A 19,591-nucleotide genomic window follows, 5' to 3' on the forward strand; every position below is an offset into this window, starting at 1 on the left:
GCATTATTCACTTCTGCAAATGACAGAAAAGCATGCGAGTGACAACCTTTTCCAATTAGACTGTGTTTAACACCATTAGCCAAATGATTGGTGGTGGTGGGGGGGAGAGAAAGTCAAAATGAGTGTAAAATCAAAGAAAGATTGGCAGCCAAAAGGGAAAAAAATAAAGAGGCATGTGGTTTAACTCTAGTTCTGAACCAAAACCCTTGAGTGCAATGAAGAGACTCATTTTGCAATGCTGATAATTAGCAAACCTCTCTGCTAACAGTTTACTTTAAGCCTGTATGCATAATGCATTATAAAAGGTATTCATAAAGCCACTTCACATCCTGACAGGGCTTATTTTGGGATAATGACTGGCCAGCTGTACATTATCCCACTTTTTACACAGCAACTCACTAAATAAATAAATGAAAGGACATGAAATGTTAATTTGGCTGAAATTATTGTTTTATGCGAGAAGAAAGAGACTGCAGACCAATACATGAGCCATGAAACTAGCACAATGATGTAGGGAACTGTAAATTGACTGGGGAAAGAGTCGATTGTAAATTTTTTATAAAAACACTTGCATAATGTGTACAGTGCTGCAATTTTTTTAAATCACATCTTTTTATAAATACATGAAAATTAGCGCTACTTAATGTGCTTTAATGCATTTTAATGCATTACACACTTTAAAGATATAATTAAGAATTTTATTATAATGCAAAACTATTATTGTGGTACAATTCAGGGTCGTCTAACGATTATTTTGGTAATCGAGTAATCATTTGATTATTCTGATGGCTAATCTGGTCATTTTTTGTGGTAATAAAGATAGATCCAAGCAAACAATAGCTTTAAAAATGACTTAAAATAAATATATAATAGCAATGGGGCAACAATAATTAGTTCAAATAAAGTATCAAAATCAAGTAATCATCTGGTTTTAATAAACAACACTGTAAACAATAGAGCTCACATACATTACACATTATAATAAATGCTTGCAGAGTGCGCCAACAGCCTGTCGATTGTTTTTACACTTTACTGCGGAATCTAATCCCTGTTTAATATTGACCAAAAAACATTTCATTCAAATGTCCTCTTAATCTTTAATATTTGGCCATTTATTTACCACAGAAATGCTACAGCTACGAATATTTCTTGAATATGTGGACATCAAAACGTGTGAACTCAGAGCGAGGGTTTAAACTTTTATTTTAAAATTATGATGAACAGTTAGCATATTGAAAGATATTGATGCATTCTCCTATGTTTGCATAGGTTTATAAATGATTTCGGATAACTATAATAAACTGTTTTGTAGTAATAAAAATAGACCTACGTGAACAATAGCATTTAAAATCATTTAAAATACATATAGCAATGAGGCAATAATAATTAGCTCAAATAAAGTATCAAATGCAAGTATTCATATGGTTTTATAGAACAAAACTGTTAAAATACATAATGTATTATAAACAATAGAGCTAATGTACATTACACATTATAATAAATGCCTGCGATTGTTTTTACACTTTACTGCACTCTAATCTTTGTTTAATATTGACAACATTAATCCAAATGCCCACTTAATCTTAAATATTTCGCCGTTTCTTTATAACAAAAATGCTACAGCCATTTCTTGAATATGTGGACATCAAAACATGTAAACTCAAGAGTGAGGGTTTAGCATATAGAAAGATATTGATGCCTTCGCCTGGATTTGTGTAAGTTTATTAATTATTTAATCTGATGAACGTTATAAGAAACCCAAACTCACAGCAATATGCAGAGATGGAGTTTGAGATGCTCCACACATGTAAATGATAACAGTTGGTGTGGAGCTGCATTTACTGTGAACGGAGCCGCTGCGAGACTGATGTACTTAACCTACACACATGTAAATAATTAAAACGACTCAGCATTTGTGAATTCCCAATAGCATTGTGCTTTATAATGATTATAAATGGGTCATGCAGCCTTGGAAAACGGTCTAATAATGCATTTCATGTATTCTCGCCAATCAAGGATTTTTTAAAAATCGAGTACACGAATTGAAGAATCGTGACAGCCCTAGTACAATTACTCACAAGAACATATAAATCAATGTATATATAATATGAAACGTATTAAAAAAAAAAAAAAAACACTTAAGACTAGACATTAAAAGGTTAAAAGTTAATTGCAATAATTTTCTACTTACAGCAGGCTATTACTGTATTTTTACACCTCAGGAGTGTAAAAGTGTGTAGGTGTGTTATGACTTACGCTCAGAAGCAGGCACTTGTTTTCCTTGATGGCGCCCAGGCAACCTAGGAAGCCCGTCACCATGACGATGGCGCCTATGGCGATGACCATGTTGGCAGCGGAGAGAGAGGGGAAGGAGGGGGAGAAGGTGGCGAAGCTGCCTTGAGACACAGAGAGCCAGATTCCAACTCCCAGCAGCCCACAGCCACACAACTGCAGAGAGAAACAGAAGATTATAAGATATTAATGCATTCTGGAACATCGATTCAGAGCGAAAGCTGTTGTTCGGAAAAATGAGATTCACTATGCACCTAATATATAGCTTTTCCGTGTCTCAAAAGTCTTTTGTAAAGATTTTGATGCAGCAACAGTTTACCATGCCATTAGGTTCCTCTAGGGGGCACAAACACCCTGCCATCTTGGTCCCTTGAGGGCCATAACAGCATAAGTTTGATAAAACAAAAGACTGTCCATTGACATTTGTGTCCAGACACAGAGTCCAGCTGCGTGACTGCAGTGGCGTATCTGTAATGTTTATAGGAGCTTCTGATTGACAACGCTAAGAGGAGAGGCTGTTTTCCCCATCAATCTGCGATAAGGGCACAAAGTGATGCCTGCAGAGATGACGAGGAAGAAGCGGCTGACATTTCCTTCGCTGTTATTGGAATACCCAAAGCAATCTCCTCGTGAATACGCAATCGCGGCAAATCAAAAAGCATCACGAGTGCCTTCCCCATGTGTCGCTGAAGTGTAAACGTGTTCGACAACCGACCAATGGCGCTAAAAGCAAACGCGACAGTCGCATCCTCGATTTGATGTTGTAAATGATTAATTTAATTTCAGGCATAAACGAGGTGGTTAACTCAACTGCCTGACAATGCTTTTGAGATTGACGCAGAAAACTTGAGGACTGAAACCCAGTGAAACAAATTCCTTCAGTCACAGTGGTTGAAATTATCAGCACGCTCTTCTGCCGAGAACCTTTCCCACCACGGGCGAGATAAAGAACGCTGTGAGAGACACGGAGGCTGTGTGTATCTCACACTTGGCAGGTTAAAAGTAGGCGCTGATGCTCTATTTGGTGAGGGAGCACTTTAGCCTGAGGGCGAGGGCCATTTTTAATGCCCTGGGAGGTGAGAAATGGCTCTGTGCTAATGTAACATGAAGAACTCGATGTATCAACATCCATGTTGTGAAGCAGCGAGTTGTCAAATAACCTGAGAAGAACCCACTTCTACAAGCCTTAGTCCGAGTAGATTACTTATTTAATTTGACACAAATAAAAACAAGGATCTGAGAGATATCTGTGCACATAATTATACGTTATGATTCAATTTAATGTGTTGCAATGCATCATATCATCATAATTTGGAAACAATTGAAACTGCAAAAAACAAGAGAGCTACTGTGTTGCCAGTTGCAGTTCACATAACTCTTGTCCAGATTATGCTTATTCACACTGATTATTGAACTGCATGATATGAATCACATGTAAATAAATAAAAAATACCAAATGTAAAGATCATACAAATACCTCTAATATTCTGTAATATTATTACAATTTAAAATAACTACTTTCTATTTTACTATATTTCGAAAAATATTTTTTACTGTGATGGCAAAGCAGAATTTTCAGCAGGTATTTCTCCAGTCTTCAGTGCCTCATGATCGGTAAGAAATCGTTCAATTTGCTGATTTATTTGAAAGAGATTTTTGTAATAATGTAAATGCCTTCACAATGATGTTTGATCAATTTAATGCATTAAAAAAATATATCTACACTACCGTTCAAAAGTTTGGGGTCAGTAAGACTTGTAATAGTCTTTAAAGAAGTCTCTTATGCTCATCAAGGCTGCATTTATTTGATTAAAAATATAGAAAAAAACAGTAATATTGCAAAATGTTTTTACAATATAAAATAATGTTTTTTATTTTAACATACTTTAAAATAGAATTTATTCCTGTGATGAAATGCTGAATTTTTAATCAGCTGTTACTCCAGTCTTAAGTGTCACATGATCCTTCAGAAATCATTCTAATATGCGGATTTATTATTAGAATGATCAGTGTTGGATAATATCAACAGTTGTGCTGCCAAATATTTTTTGGAACCTGTGATTTTTTTTTTTCAGGATTCTTTAATGAATAAGTTTAAAAAGTACAGTGTTTATTCAAAATATAAATATTTTATAACAATGTAAATTATTTATTATTAACTTTTAATAAACTTTTTATTATACTCAAAATTTTTTTAGATGCACCTGTATATATATAATTTTTAAAATATTTTTATATAAAAACATAGAAATATAGTAAAGAGGCTACTTTTCACAATCCAAATGGACAAAGCACTGTCCTACATTTCCCCCTCATTAAATATTCTTTCTCTTGTTAAATTATGTTGCAACAATATACCACAAAGCTCATTTGCATTTAAAATATATACAAATTAATTACTAGAAGTTGCCTGAGCACTATATTTCTGTATATAAATGCACGATTGAGGGTTAAGCTAACAGACTTATCTACATTAACAACATCATTTCTCAAATCACTAAGCCATTTTGTGTCCATCCATCATGCAGCATTTATATGTGTAACAGTAACTGAAGGTCATTAGTATTAGCATGGTCGTACTACCTCAGCACTGCTTAAAACATCCTCCAACACTTTAGAAAGTCAGAGCACGCTTGGGAAAAATCGACCGTGCTGCTTACCGGGCCCCTCCGACTATCCTTCAGGCTGTGTGCAATTTTAACTCATTTACCTTATTTGTAAAACCACTCCTGTGATTGAAACGGCAGCCTGTGCCGTCACATCAAAAACTCCAGGAAGAAGCAGAGGTGAGAGGCAGGGGCAGAACGTGAGCGAACACATTAGCGGGAGAAAAAAAAGACAGGGGTCGGGGGTGCAACGTGCAGGGAAAGACAGGAAAAAAAGTGTCCTCTGAGCTACAGCAAAGTCCTGAAAGCCTAGGAAAAGGACGTGAGTGGGGTGAGGCGAGTGCCTCATAATGGTGCATTAGCAGTGTGTGCCTCGACGGGGGACATAAATGGAGGCTTTGTTCTTCTCTGATGAGTCTCAGATGAAAAAAATGATGAGAGAAAGAGAGACAGGCTGATTCTGGCCTCTTGCTTCAGTTCTCACTTGTTTTGGACCGACTCGCTGGACAGACTTAATAATTTAACACCCAACTGAGCTCAGCACTCCAAGAATCCTTTCTTGACTCTTCTGTTTGTAGTATTTTAAGCTCTCTTTAAAAAAACATAGTTGGAGAGGTAAATCGATGCCATAGGTGCATTTTTAAGTTGTCATATCTTAAGTTCAAATTCAAGTGGAATTAAAAAAGCCAGTGCTGATGTGGCTGAGTGCACAGAGAGTTTAAGGGGTGAGAAAACGCTCACTGACGCTTCAGAAGGAAAAACAATGCATTAAGAGCAAGGAGTGTAAACTTCTGAACAGAACATTGACAACAGTCATTGTTGGAAAGGGTTCAAATACACAAAAATGCTGAAAAACCAAAGAATTTGAAGGACTTGAAGGTTTTTTGTGGAGAACTGTGGAGAGTTTAACTGTTCAGGACAAACAAGGGACTGCTATCGCCAAAAAAAAAAAAAAAAAAAAAAAAAAAAAAAAAAAACTGCATTCAACACAGTATTAAGAATCAAGGGGTATGTAAACTTTTGAAAAGGGTCATTTTTATTAAATTCACTTACTATTTTCTCATGTGCACTATATGTAAATGTCTTTTATGTGAAATATCTTATTCAAGTCAGTAAAAAAAAAAAAGTATGCATTTTTATTTTGGTCAAATAATTAACATTTTGCAGATTCTGCAAGGTGTGTGTAAACGTTTGACTTCAACGGTGTATATATATAGCTCCAACAAAGTTCTTCACATAGATAGTATATGGTATGACATGGTATATTCATGAGGAAACTGAATCATATCATTTCCATAAGACTGAGTGATGCCTGCGTCGCTCTGTTGGAGATGGAGGTGTCAGTCACAATTCAAGCTGCGGCTGGAGGCTTAGACTTAGACATCGCTTCAGCACTGCTCCTGCGCTAGTACTCCACTGCATCTTAAACACTACTGAATGTGTGTGGGAGAAGCCTTGCATCTGACTCTCAAAGCTAAATTTTCAACAGATGCACTTCACTGGATTAGAAGCAACATGCAAAATGTGCCCAAGTCTATCAATGTTGTTCAAGGTTGCAGGGGATGTTCACATCTGACGTTCTATATGGCGAATGTTTGTTTTGAAAAGCACTGTGCTATATTTACAGCGGCACAGTTCTAACGCTAAGCTGCCGCTGGAGTTAAAATGCGACATGGCAGTTTGCAGGCTCCTCAGTAAACAAAGTGTCCCAGAAAGGACATTTATCATGGGAAGCCTGTCTCGCAACACCGTACCCAACTTGGTGCGTCTTAAGCAGAGCCCCCCAAGGAATAAACACTGGACGCATAAACACAATGCCTCTCACCTCCGATTTCGCACAGGACAAAGAGGACACAGAGTGTGTAATTAAAAAAAAAAAAAAACGACTAGGGTTGCCAGATCTTTCCCATAAAAAAATATGCATTTAAGGTTTTATGAACTGCATTTAAATTTATTCATTTATAAACACTTCATTAAGTGATAAAATTTTAATACCAACCTACTTAAGTATTAAAATATTTAAAAGCACCTTTTATAATATACTGACAAACATAAAACACTGGTGGGTAAATAAAAGGAAAAAATTCTGGCTTTCTACAAGTTTTATGAATGTAAATTTTACTCTTGGATTTTACATCAAAGAACAGGAGGGTTGGAGATTTAAAAGACAACTCAATTTAAATGGATGAAAGGGGTTTGCAAAGACGCATGCGGTTTAAACTCAAGGTCAGTGTAATTGAAACTATGGAACAGGTTCTTCGGGAGCTGAGGGAGAAACTTATCCATCACTCTGACCACTATATCAACTGCAGCAGAAACCTGCTCACTCACACGCACTCATGCAACTTCAATCTTATTGCAGCAAAGTGATGGACGTGACTAACACGGCCTCCAGAATGGTCTGTGTGTGTATGGGTCCGCTGAGAGAGAGCGATTAACCTTTTCATGCTCCGCCTCAGAAGAGGGTCAAAGTGTGAGTGTCCAGCAAACCAGCCTTAATGAGAGGTTATATCACTCTGACCCACACGTCTTTACGATTTATTAGGACATACAAGCCCTGGAGTAACTCAAAACGGTGGGCATGTGCATTTTTGAAGGACATTAAAGGAATGTTCCAGGTATAAAAGTTGAGTTTTATCAACAGCTGCTGCAACATGCTGTTGTTTATCACAGAAAATCTGTGGTAGTTATATTATTAAATAATTGTGACTCTGGACCACAAAACCAGTCATAATTAGCATTTGTAGCAATAGCCTAAAATACATTATCGATTTTTCATTTATGCTAAAAAATTAAGATATTAAGTAAAGACAATGAAGATATTTTGTAAATATTCTACCGTAAATATGTCAAAACATATTTTTTGATTAGTAATATGCATTGCTAACTACTTTAAAGGCGATTCTCTCCATATTTACATTTTTTTGCATCATCAGATTCCAGATTTTCAAATAGTTGTATCTCGGCCAAATATTGTCCTATACATATTATCCATATATACATATAAATATTGTCCTAACAAAACCATACATCAATGCAAAGCTTATTTATTCAGCTTTCAGATGATGTATAAATCTCAATTTCCAAAAATGGACCATTATGGTTTATATATATATATATATATATATATATTATAGTCAAATTATTACATAATAAATTACATAATACATTTTTATTATTATAAAATATATCACAAAAATGTAGTAGTCAATTATTACCTGCTACTACTACTGAAAATAATGTTTGTTAAAATTTCTATGAGTTCTAAGACTTTATAAAATTGTACTTTCCCCCCATTTTCAAAACTGTTTTCTTTATGTTTTGTTTTTTATTCAATGCATGTGTGTGTATTTATGTACACACATAAATATACACATATATTATGTAAACACAAACTTTTTTTTATTTTGGATGCAATAAATCAGCAATTTTAATTTTTCACAATTTATATGATTTTCTAACATCTTTTTCCTTCAGTAGTTGATTAAATGGTGTGATAATGTTTCATGTGATATGAGGTCATGGATAATTACAAAATAATTATCAAATATGATAGCAAATCACAGTGCAGGACAAGTCAACATACATTAGCCACAGCAGCTCTTGATAAAGCTTAACTAAACACAGATTAGAGAAACCAAAACAGACTGTAGCCTTAAAGGTAAGAAGATACTGAATAACAATCTATCGCTTAAAGAAACATGCTTATTTTCTCCGGTGTGCAGCATTTATAACCTTCTTCATACAAGGGTGATAAAAAGAAATAAAGAGGCAGAGATAGAGATTAAGAAAAACGAAGAGTCGCACCGCCCCAGAGGGTTGCAGGCTTCGCTTTAAGAAGCCAGTTAGTCGTCATTGATTTTACACTAAAATAAAACAGTCTATTGTAATGAAGACACAAAGGCTGGTATGCACTCTGCACCAAGAGGGAAATGATACCCCATTACTGATCGGCCTCATCCTGTTCAAATGACCACGGCGCTTTATTACTCAGACAGACTATAGAGAGTCCCTAGCATCAGGTAATGCAGTTTTAAATCACATTAAAGGCTGTAAGTACTATTTGTACAGAATGTAGTTCTGTAATCTCCCAGTGATGATAGAAATATTGAATTAACTTGATATGATATTAATTTAAAAGATCTGGGAGATTCAGACATCTCTTTGATACCATGTACAGATCAGATGGAGCAGATGATCTGATGAAACTGTCCTTAGAGAGCAATCGATCATTGCTTTTCATTCATCAAGCCAGTGGCATCCAGTGGCTAAGAAAAAGCCAAGTCTGAATAGTTGCTCATCTGAACTGATAGACAAAACATATTTAGTTCGAGAGGAAGAGATATAAACAATGTTCAGCAATTTATACATGGGAGTCTTGCACTCAAAAAACAAGGATGTTCATAAATAAAATAAATATGAATGATAAAATATTAGCGCTTACAAAAAAAATCTAAAACGTTCCGCTGATTTACTAAAAATATGGCTATTGATAATATTTTGTGGCATACAAGAAAAAATAAATAAATCATTTTTATTTTGTAGAGTATTACAGATGATAAAAATGATTTAAGTTAGCTGAATGCTGCATTGGCTTATTTTTTGAGTGTGTGTTTGAGTTTTTTCTTTTTCATTTTGTTATATTTCATATTGCTAACATGATGCTATGCCAATGTCATTGGTTTGACTGAATGCACTGTAAGTCACGTCAGATAAAGCTGTGTGCCAAATCCATAATGTAAACACAAATAGTTATCAGAATGTTAAAATATATCTGGATTTGCGGTTATCTAAATTAGGAACTACTTAAAACTTTCAAGAAGGTTCCCAGGAGGTTCAGCTCTCAGGAGGTTAATCAAAATGGATCATAACTTTCTATTTAAAAAAATAATGGACTGAAGCTCTCAAACCAACCAGAACCTACAGATAACAAAGCCAAGAATGATGGCTCCAAATTGCTGCTCTTCAGATCGTTTGCCTGCAGCTTCTTCTGGCAATTATTGAAGAATTAATGAGCACCAAAACATCATGCCGTCTCAGTCAAACGAATTAAAAAAGAAGTGTGGGGCTCCTTACATGAGTGGTTTTGGTAAACTAATACAAAAACAGCTGTAAACAGTCATGACAAATTCACATTGTCTTTGCTTTTGACTAAACCCCCCGTTGTTTCCACAAAGCACAGTTCCCCCCCCCACAGCGAAGAAGAGAGTCAAGTCTGCCGTAGCAGTGTCTCAAAGAGAAGCCTGACAGTGAATAATGCAGCAGAACTGTGGGAAAAATGTACTGCTGAAGAGAATAAGTAGCGAGCCTTAAAAGCCGACAGATGCGCTATAGAAAGATTAAACAGGAATACTTACAGTTTAAAGTTTCATACGGTATCATCTGGGAAGATGGAATTGAGTGAAATCACATGTCACGAAGACAGAAAATTGCTTTGTGCCGATTTATACAAACTGTTTGAGAGCTTGCGTGTAGTATGTATTCATTGCCATGGATTTGATTTTTACAAACATGTAATGATGAGAAAAAAAGAATTGCCTACTGTCAAGATAAAAACCATGCAACGTGACATTTTTCTGACAGAATTTTTAAGTAAGAAATAACATAGAACCAGAAATTTGGTGCTTTCAGTTTTTATCTTGAATCTCACATCTGGCATTAAATGGGCTCAACGACTCAAAATCAATTTGAACATCTCTGCCAATCAGCAGCCGGCTCGCTCAGCTGACACCTGCCATCACAGCTCACTTTCCCACAGTGGAGGATGAGAAGGAACAGGAATTGGAGCAAGAGGGGGGAAAACTATTAGATACTGTCGGCTAATTTGTGCCTCTCTGCTTCGCAGATTTCTGGCAGCTCAACAGAATACTTACTAGGACTCTTTAATTATGAATTGAAATTAGGATAGAGCAGACGAATCTAGAAGATGAAAGCTAGAATGTGTGATAAAGGAAAACATACACATCCACCGAACATCAATGGAAGCTCTTTTTTTCTTTTCTGAGACAGCTGCTATACACAACCATTTAAAAAAAATGTAGTATTTTAAATGTTTTAATACTTTACAAGATTCCTTTTTAAATGTATTTTTGATTAATAAATGCAGCCTTAAAGCCTTAAATGCAGACTTAAAAGATCCACTCAAGTGCTTTAAAACACACAGCGTTATTCTGTGTTGACATAATTTCAAATGAAACAAAAGGACAGGGCGGGACATATTGAACAGCCCCGCCCCTTTTAAATAGTCAATAGCATTTTTTATTATATAAAAGCTTGACCCAGAGCTGCTGAGATGCATATGACAGCTTATGACAGCCACAGTCTGTCAGATTTCCCTTTTAGACTCAATATTAAACTGATACTAAACTCGACTCGCCCATATGATCCACTCTGTCCTATCGCGTCTCTGGATTGGAGCAAACTGCGGCGTTTCGCATAACACAAAAAGTCTGAATCGTTCTCTATCCCCTATATAGTGCACTATATGCCATTCACCATACAGACAATACTAATTCTGTAATCAAGCGACTGATTTCAGCCACAGCTTCCGCGTCTAATTATAGTGTAGGAGGCGGGACTCTTCAGATTCTAGAGAGCATCTGATTGGACAAAATTTGATGAGAAGCTGAAGTGCAGGGTGATGTCATCAAAATTGTTGATCCATGCACGAAACTATGTAAATTTTGTCATTGCTTTGGAGCACACTAGCTTATAGATAACCTTGAGGCTAACGTTTTCATACTAAACAAACAAAGAACTTCAATTTTGATTTCACTGGGACTTTATAAACCATTAAAAAAAAAAAAAAAGCTTACCAACACTGAACTATTGAACAGTAGTGCACATCACATGACTACCAACACAATTCTCTGAGAAGCAGTAAATGAGATGATTAAAAAAAAGTTTGTGTTTATGGTTACAAAATTGTAATGCATAAATGCTCCATTAAACAATGGATACTCTTTATTATGCCCTCAATGTCTCATAAAAAAAATATTGGGACCACAGGTGCCTGTATGTGTGCTTGACTTTAAAAAGCTTTGAACACACCATCAAAATGGCTCTATAGGGCTATAAACCCAAAGTCCAAATGGTGCTAGAGTTATAGTGCTTGCAGTTCCCCAAGACAAACAGCTGTTGCTGCTCTGGGCAAACAAACAACAAACACTAGTTTGTTCGGCCTTGAAAAAGCAGCACTCTCATCTCGGGAAGAGACACAGGCCTGGGAAACCAGAGGGGATGTTGGAACAGAGCCAGGACTGAAGAGCATCGGATATGGGTCTAAAGAGCCCAAGAACATGAGCAGTACTGGACTCAGAGGACCAAAGATGATAGAGGACAAGTCCAACACAGTTGCAGAGCTTAAATAATGACATTTATTTTACAAGACCTCAAATCTCTATAGCTGTGGTTGAAAGAAATAGTTCATTTAAAACTTTAAAAAGGTCATTTCTGTCTTCAGCAATAAGAGAACACATGGTGAGCAGACATAAAAGGCAATGACATTTGACTTCATTGACATCGCAATGTGTCTAGAGGTGGATACATTTTAGGAACTGAAACTAAACTACATACAATCTTAGCTACATATACATGGTATATCACAGAACCTGAAATGCTCACAGCTTGCTTCATTAACAATGAAAATTCCTAGAAACTACATACAATAGCAATAACACTAGAATGTGCAGAGAAATGAAACACCTATAAAAATGTTTAATTATACCAATTAATGGCAGCTCTAAAATAAGAATTAAATAAAGTGAAATAAAACTAAAAAACATTTAAAAAACAAATGAAATGGAAACCAAATCTATAACAAAAAATGTAAAACTATATTAAAGGAGAAGTCCACTTCCAGAACAACGATTTACAGATAATGTACTCACCCCCTTGTCATCCAAGATGTTCTTGTCTTTCTTTCTTCAGTCGTTAAAAAATTATGTTTTTTGAGGAAAACATTTCAGCATTTTTCTCCATGTAATGGACTGATATGGTGCCCCGATTTTGAATGTCCAAAATGCAGTTTAAATGCGGCTTCAAATGATCCCAAATGCGGTTGTAAACGATCCCAGCCGAGAAAGAACGATCTTATCTAGCATAACTCTTGGTTATTTTGATTAAAATAATACAATTTATATACTATTTAATGCCAAACGCTCGTCTTGTCTTACTCTGCCTGGACTGTTTTTGTTCCGGTTCATGACAGTTAGGGTATGTTGAAAACTCCCATCTCATGTTCTCCCTCATCTTCGAAATTGCCCTATATCGCTGTTTTAACTTTTTTCGTTAAAACAGCGTTTGATCTTCTTTGCATGTTCACTTTTCACTTTTGGAAGTGGACTTTTCCTTTAAGTCTGGAATGAGATATTAAAGCTATAACAGATGGGAATAAATAATAAACTACTGCAAACAAATTTGATAAACAAACTATAACAGTACAACTTAAATTTCCATCTGGAACAGAAAGTTGTCATATGGCTTTCAGGAGACTTTAATGGTACTTTTTTGACATCTTGTAGCTCAGCAAGACATCCTGCAAAAAATAATTAACAAAGACAATACTAAATGTGACCCTGGACCACAAAACCAGTTATAAGCCATAATCCTTATGATTTTTGGCGTAAAAGAAAAATTGATCATTTTGACCCATACAATGTATTTTTGGCTATTGCTACAAATATACCTGTTACTTAAGACTGGTTTCGTGGTCCAGGAAATTACAGTTGAGTAAATGATTTTCATCTTAGGATAAACTATATTTTAAATAACACACAGTCGTTCAAACCGGAGAAAAAAAAAATCAATCTTTTACTGTGAACAGCAACAAAAATCCTGAACCTTTATATAAATAAAGGGTTTTGTCAAGGCAGAGGCTGTTGTGTTTGAGGAACAGCTCTTGTTATTGGAATTCTTCCCTTATTCAACAAGAAGTGCACATCTATCTTCTAATCTGAGACCTGCTGCCAACCTCACTCTCAAGAATGCTGTGTTATCTGGCTGTCTGCAAACGTAGACCTGAGCTTCACGGAAACTTAAGGCGCAGGCTGGGATTTGGAGGAGTCGAGATGTCAATGCATATTTTCTATTCTTTTTCTAGCATTTCGCTCATCTAACTGACAAAGTCATGAGCAGGAAACATTCTTTTCCCATTGATTCATCTGAAGGACGTAGGGCTCTTGGCAAACGGATCCTCTGTCTATCCCCAAAAGCAACCATTGGTGGTTTCCAAGTTCATTTTTAATTCAAAAACATTGTTTGAACTACCAGGTCACAGAGAAAATAAAATGATATTGGAAAAAGTTGACACGCAGACGCAGACTGGCACCTGTCAACTCCGTCTGAAGCCGACGTGGTGATGAAATTTCATCAGAAGGTGGTAGGGAGGTGAGCCGGACTTGCTCACCTTGGCTTTATAGCGCAACGAAGCCGAGGTGATGAAATATTCGCCTCACGTTTTTATTTGAAGTACTTCAATTTCCCACCCAAGTTCCATCTTGACACTCATCTGGAGAGTACTCTGCACTCATGTAACTCCAGTTTTGAAATGCAAACATACTTGAGGCCTAAGTGGCTGAAATCCAAACCAGAATCGATGCTAAAATAGCTATTATATTAATCCACTCAGCAGTACGACGTCTGTGCAGGATTTCCCTATGCTGGAAGTGCAATAACAATCCACGAATCATTCAAAGAGGTGTACGTCTTGCATGCATTGCATGCATACCAACAGGATGCAAATAAATTTATGGGCTTTTATCACGCAACACAATAGCCCCTGCAGCTACAACAACAACACAGCAATGCACATCATAGCATTACACAGCCCCGCAGGACCAGAGCTGTTAAATATGCACATCCGCTTAAGTGCTAAAGGATGATCTTTCTTTCCCTGGTACAGAGGGGAAATCCGCTATCAAAGACATACAGCATAATCAATAGTCACTTTGCATGACGGCGGAAAGTAGACAACTTCCTTCCGTTCTGGAGAGGCCGGGACTCTTAGTGAGGTCTTTAAATGGAGAATGTATCTGCCGTCGCTAGTTATAACATCACAGAGAGCAAGTGAGAGAGATTATTCTCAAAAAAAAGATGAGTGACAGATGCTCACTTGTTCTGATGCACACTGACAATGAATTTCGTGCCAGCATCAACGTGACAAGCCTTAGCTTCACTGTTGACTGCTTTTCAGCTTGTTTTCAACATTACACAGCATGTTTTTCAGACTAATTGTCTCTCTCCTGCATTGCACACGCCACCAAGCGAACGCTGTCCTGGCAGACACTATTTGTCATGCGTGCAGCATACAACAAACCTCTTTCTCTCTCTGCTCCCTGTCTATTTTTCATTGCCTTTTTGTCGTGTTAAGCAGGAAACAGGGATTTTAGTCAGTCAAACGAATAAAGTATGCAGCATTTTTTCCCCTGAAGTTGTAACTACTTGTTTTTTTAAGATTTTGAATGTATTTCTTAAAATGTACATTACTATACACCAATGTTCAATAAGATTTTCTCTTTTTGAAGGGAACCCCAGGTATTAAGACTTACATTGCTTAATATAATGTAAATGATGTCTCACACTGAAATATGTAGTAGAAAACCCATGACATTTGGATGGCGTTAAATGGTTGCACTAGGTGAGCTACTGGTGCTACCTTTTGCTAGTTTTACCACAACACAACTCGGAAAACAAAATACTGATGCGATGCCACATTGTGCAACATATGGTTGTAATTTTCAGTTGAAGGGCAAGAAGAGAGACAACTGAAGTCTTCACTGCTATCCTAATGATAAGAAGAGGAGAAAATAAAAGGAAGATGCCTGTGGATGAACAAAACTTCTTAAAGACCCGCATATTTGTTCTCTCCTCTTTAGCCCTGATGCGTCTGAGGCTTTTAGTAGACCACAGCTACTGAAAGAGCTTACAAATGGCAGAGACAAGAAACGCTAGATGCCATCCTGGCACGATATATACATGCAAAGGTTTGTCGTGACGCCGCAGCCACTGAAGGAGTTTTTCAGCATGGATTTCTCTCGACATTCAGGGACACTTAGACTCCTCGTGGGGAAAAAAAAATGATGGTATGGCATTTGTTTTAGGTCTACGCCTATATCCATCGCCACCTGCAAGCCATTTCAGTAGCTGTGGCAGTAGCAGTAGTTGTGTTGAGGTGAAAACAGCTACTACATATTTCAGTAAGAGACATCGTTTATGTTATATTAAGCCATGCAAGTCTTAATAACTAGGGTTCCCTTTAAAGAAATTGATAGTTCTATTCAGCAAGGATTGATCAAAAGCAAAGACATTTATAATGTTACAAAATATCTCTATTTTAAATAAAAGCTGTTTTTAAACTTTCCATTACTCAGAGTTCAACATGATCTATTAGTTGATTCAATAAAAACCCACAATTGCCTAAGGCTATGAAACATGAAAGCATGTGTGATGGTGTGCTAACACAAACACACAAAGTGAACGATCATTACTTACAGTATGTGAACAAAAAACTAGTTTTAGTTTACAGGTAATCAGTTCTGAACGTAAACAGGCCAAGCGAAAGTGCCTCCATCTGTATGCATGAGGCACTAATGCCGCCGCGGGTGCTAAGGGAATGCTTAGCATGCTGAGACAGCAACAATCCAAACTCCACAGGCAGACTTTTCCCATGAAAACAAGCCTCAAGGTCCTATGAACACACCCCCCGAAACCACACTTTCATCCTTTAAGGACAAACACAAGTTTTAGCGAAAAACGTCTTTAGGAAAATAACTTTGCCATCGTGTGGAAAGATAAAGTTTTTAATGTTTTGATTTTATCTCAAGAACATCCCCTACCGCTCGATGTGATAAGAAGAAACAGGAAGTCCTTGAGCGAATCCTGCATCCAAATATTTAACCTGAATTTCTGCAAGCATCCCGCTCTCTATTTCGGGCTGAACTCTATATTAATTCCCAGAAGACCTAGCTCGGATAAGCAAAAGGATAAATTCTGCATGTGTATGCATGCGAGTGTTTGAAGATATTTGCTTCCGCATACAGTTTTCCCATTAGGCCTGGTCTGAGAGTCAATTCCGCCAGCAGACGCACATAGCTTACCTTTGACCTGAAAAGAAGCTGGAATTAAAAGCAGAGAAAAACCCCTCTTCTATTTTATGCACCTTCTCAAGACACATACCCGACAGTTTACCGCTGACATGCTAATTACTCTGGTGCTCTGGTGAAAATACAAGGCCTGTCTATCACGATGAATAACTGTCACTCAACGCTCACGCCTCAGAGACTCCTCCGTATCTGGATGGCTTTCATAAAGCGGAGGTATTGTATGAATCACAGAGCCTATTCATGAAGTATAATAGGGCCATCAGAGAAGAAGAGGTAGAAAACCAAATGAGCTCATGCGTGTCTGCCCTGGCAGTTATGTCCATGCTGAAGCTCATGCAGTAATGTGATATGGAGGGTGACCTCCAGTGTGAAGCGGCGGGGAAGCCAAGTCACATAAGGGGACAATGATGAAGTGGCTATCAAACACCCACTCGTGGCCCTCTAGGTCATATCTCACAGATACAGATCACATGGGCGGGGGTCCGAGAAATTGGTCATAAATAGAGGAGCCATGTGCATGTCTTACTGCGGTGTTCTGGTCAAGTCGATAACGTCAACCTCAGGCGTGCAACAACGTAAGGTTTTGATAGCCTTGTTGTAATAATACAATTTCGTTTTATTGCGGCAAGGTTAACATGAGGGTCAGGGCAGGGAGTTAGAAGAAATTTATGAGTTTCCTGTTCTCCCGTATGACTGGTCCAGAATTAATCAATACTCATTATATTCGCTTCTACTCGAAGACTGGGCAGAATAACAGCATTTTAAAATATGCCATATCTGGAGCTTCATTTGATATATCAAGTTGACCAGTCCACTCTCGTCCGCTTTGAGGGCATCTGCATTAACATTTTATAAGCCAAGCTTGTGAATCACAATGAAACTGGGCAACGCTAAATAAACAAGCGTTCCTCTAGCTGTAACACCACATGCATTAACAGACTCAACAACCGCCTGTGATCAGTAATAGCACAGAGACATCTAATATACCAGTACAGCAAACCTGCAATTGCCTGAAGGCTCCATCCTGAGACAATTTTAAGTTGAGGTATCAAGCTTTCATACACAGCAGCGCTGCACAGATTTTGGCTCAAAGAAGCAATGACAGCATGAGAGATTAATTCAGCAAGGCATTGTGGCAGTATGTAAGGACTGACCCTCATACCGTAGCTGATCATGGGCATTCGCCAAGGCTTAGACCACTGGCAAAATATGGCATGCCTGTCGGTGGTCCCATATGAACAATAAATTATGCAAATCCCTCTGATGAAACATGAACCTGTTTTCAATATACTCAGCAAGGCTATTTGATATGGTGAAGATGTTTCAACTGCTACATCCAGTGATACCTATTAGTAGCTTATATCGACTATTTTACAACCACTTTAAATATAAATCACTAGAACTGACATGCTGAATAATGTGAAGCTGTGTCTGTAATGATGCAATTCTTTTGCAATGATCCAAGACATTCATTTGCTATGAATAATATCAAAAGTTGGCTCCCATATAGTTCCAAATAAAAAGAACACATTTATTGCATACCTCTCACTTGTAAATGATTATGTTTTGCACTCAATTATCCAAAATAGGCAAAAAGAGATAATATACTATAATATACTATAATATATAATATATAATATATTGTTATGCCAGTAGGTAGTGATAGGATCTTCATGAATGTGTCATTCGAATCACTTAAATCACTTAAAAAATCCTGACTCAACAAATGAATGTCTTTATGGGTCACTGAATTGTTCACTTAACCCTCTGGGGTCTGGGGGTTTTGAGGCTTTGGAGAAGTTTTGACATGACGTGACATTTGTGGATTTTTTCAGTATCTTAAAAACAGTGCGGTCTTCGACCCCAGAAGGTTAAATGACCATGATTCATTCAAGAACACAAATAACACAAATAACAAATAAGAGAGTTGTATGCGAAAGTTTGCAAACCCCTTGCAAATCTGTGAAAATGTCAATAATTTTAACAAAGTAAGATAGATCATACAAAATGCATGTTATTTTTTATTTAGAACAGTCCTGAGTAAGATATTTTACATAAAAGATGTTTACATATAGTCCACAAGACAAAAACTAGCTGAAATTATTAAAATAAGCCCCTTCAAAAGTTTGGGAACCCTTGGTTCTTAATACTGTGTGTGGTTACATGGATGATCTACGACTGTTTTTTTGTTTTGTGATGGTTGTTCATAAGTCCCTTCTTTGTTCTGAACAGTTAAACTGAGCACTGTTCTTCAGAAAAATCCTTCATATTCTTCAGTTTTCCAGCATCTTTTGCATATTTGAACTCCTTTCAGCAGTGACTATGTTTCTGAGATCCATCTTTTCACACTGAGGACAAATGAGGGACTCAAACAAAACTATTAAGAAAGGTTTAAAAGCCCACTGATGCATTAAGAGCCGGGGGGTGAAAACTTCTTGAATTTGAAGATCAAGTTAAATTGCACTTAATTTGTCTTCCAGGAAACATGCAAGTATCTTCTGTTGCTTCCAAAGGACAGTACTCAATGGGAAAAAAAAAAAATATTTCAACAAAATAAGAAAAATTTTGGACTTTATCCTGTTCAAAAGTTTG

The 19,591-nt window shown here is 36.9% G+C and overlaps 1 protein-coding gene across 8 annotated transcripts in view; it reads right to left on the reverse strand.

The window, feature by feature from the left end:
• Positions 1-19,591, reverse strand: part of tspan9a (tetraspanin 9a) — a 211,779-nt gene that overhangs the window by 24,785 nt on the left and 167,403 nt on the right. For all 8 annotated transcript variants that reach the window (XR_007829692.1, XR_007829691.1, XR_007829689.1 and 5 more), the window contains one exon: positions 2,257-2,448. Coding sequence is in view for 4 of the 8 variants with exons in the window: in XM_051135004.1 (XP_050990961.1) it covers positions 2,257-2,448 (192 nt within the window). In the remaining 4 variants the exon portion in view is untranslated. The remainder of the gene's footprint in view (positions 1-2,256; positions 2,449-19,591) is intronic.

Source organism: Labeo rohita, chromosome 18 (assembly GCF_022985175.1).
Source record: "Labeo rohita strain BAU-BD-2019 chromosome 18, IGBB_LRoh.1.0, whole genome shotgun sequence".
In the NCBI taxonomy this organism is placed as follows: Eukaryota; Metazoa; Chordata; class Actinopteri; order Cypriniformes; family Cyprinidae; genus Labeo; species Labeo rohita.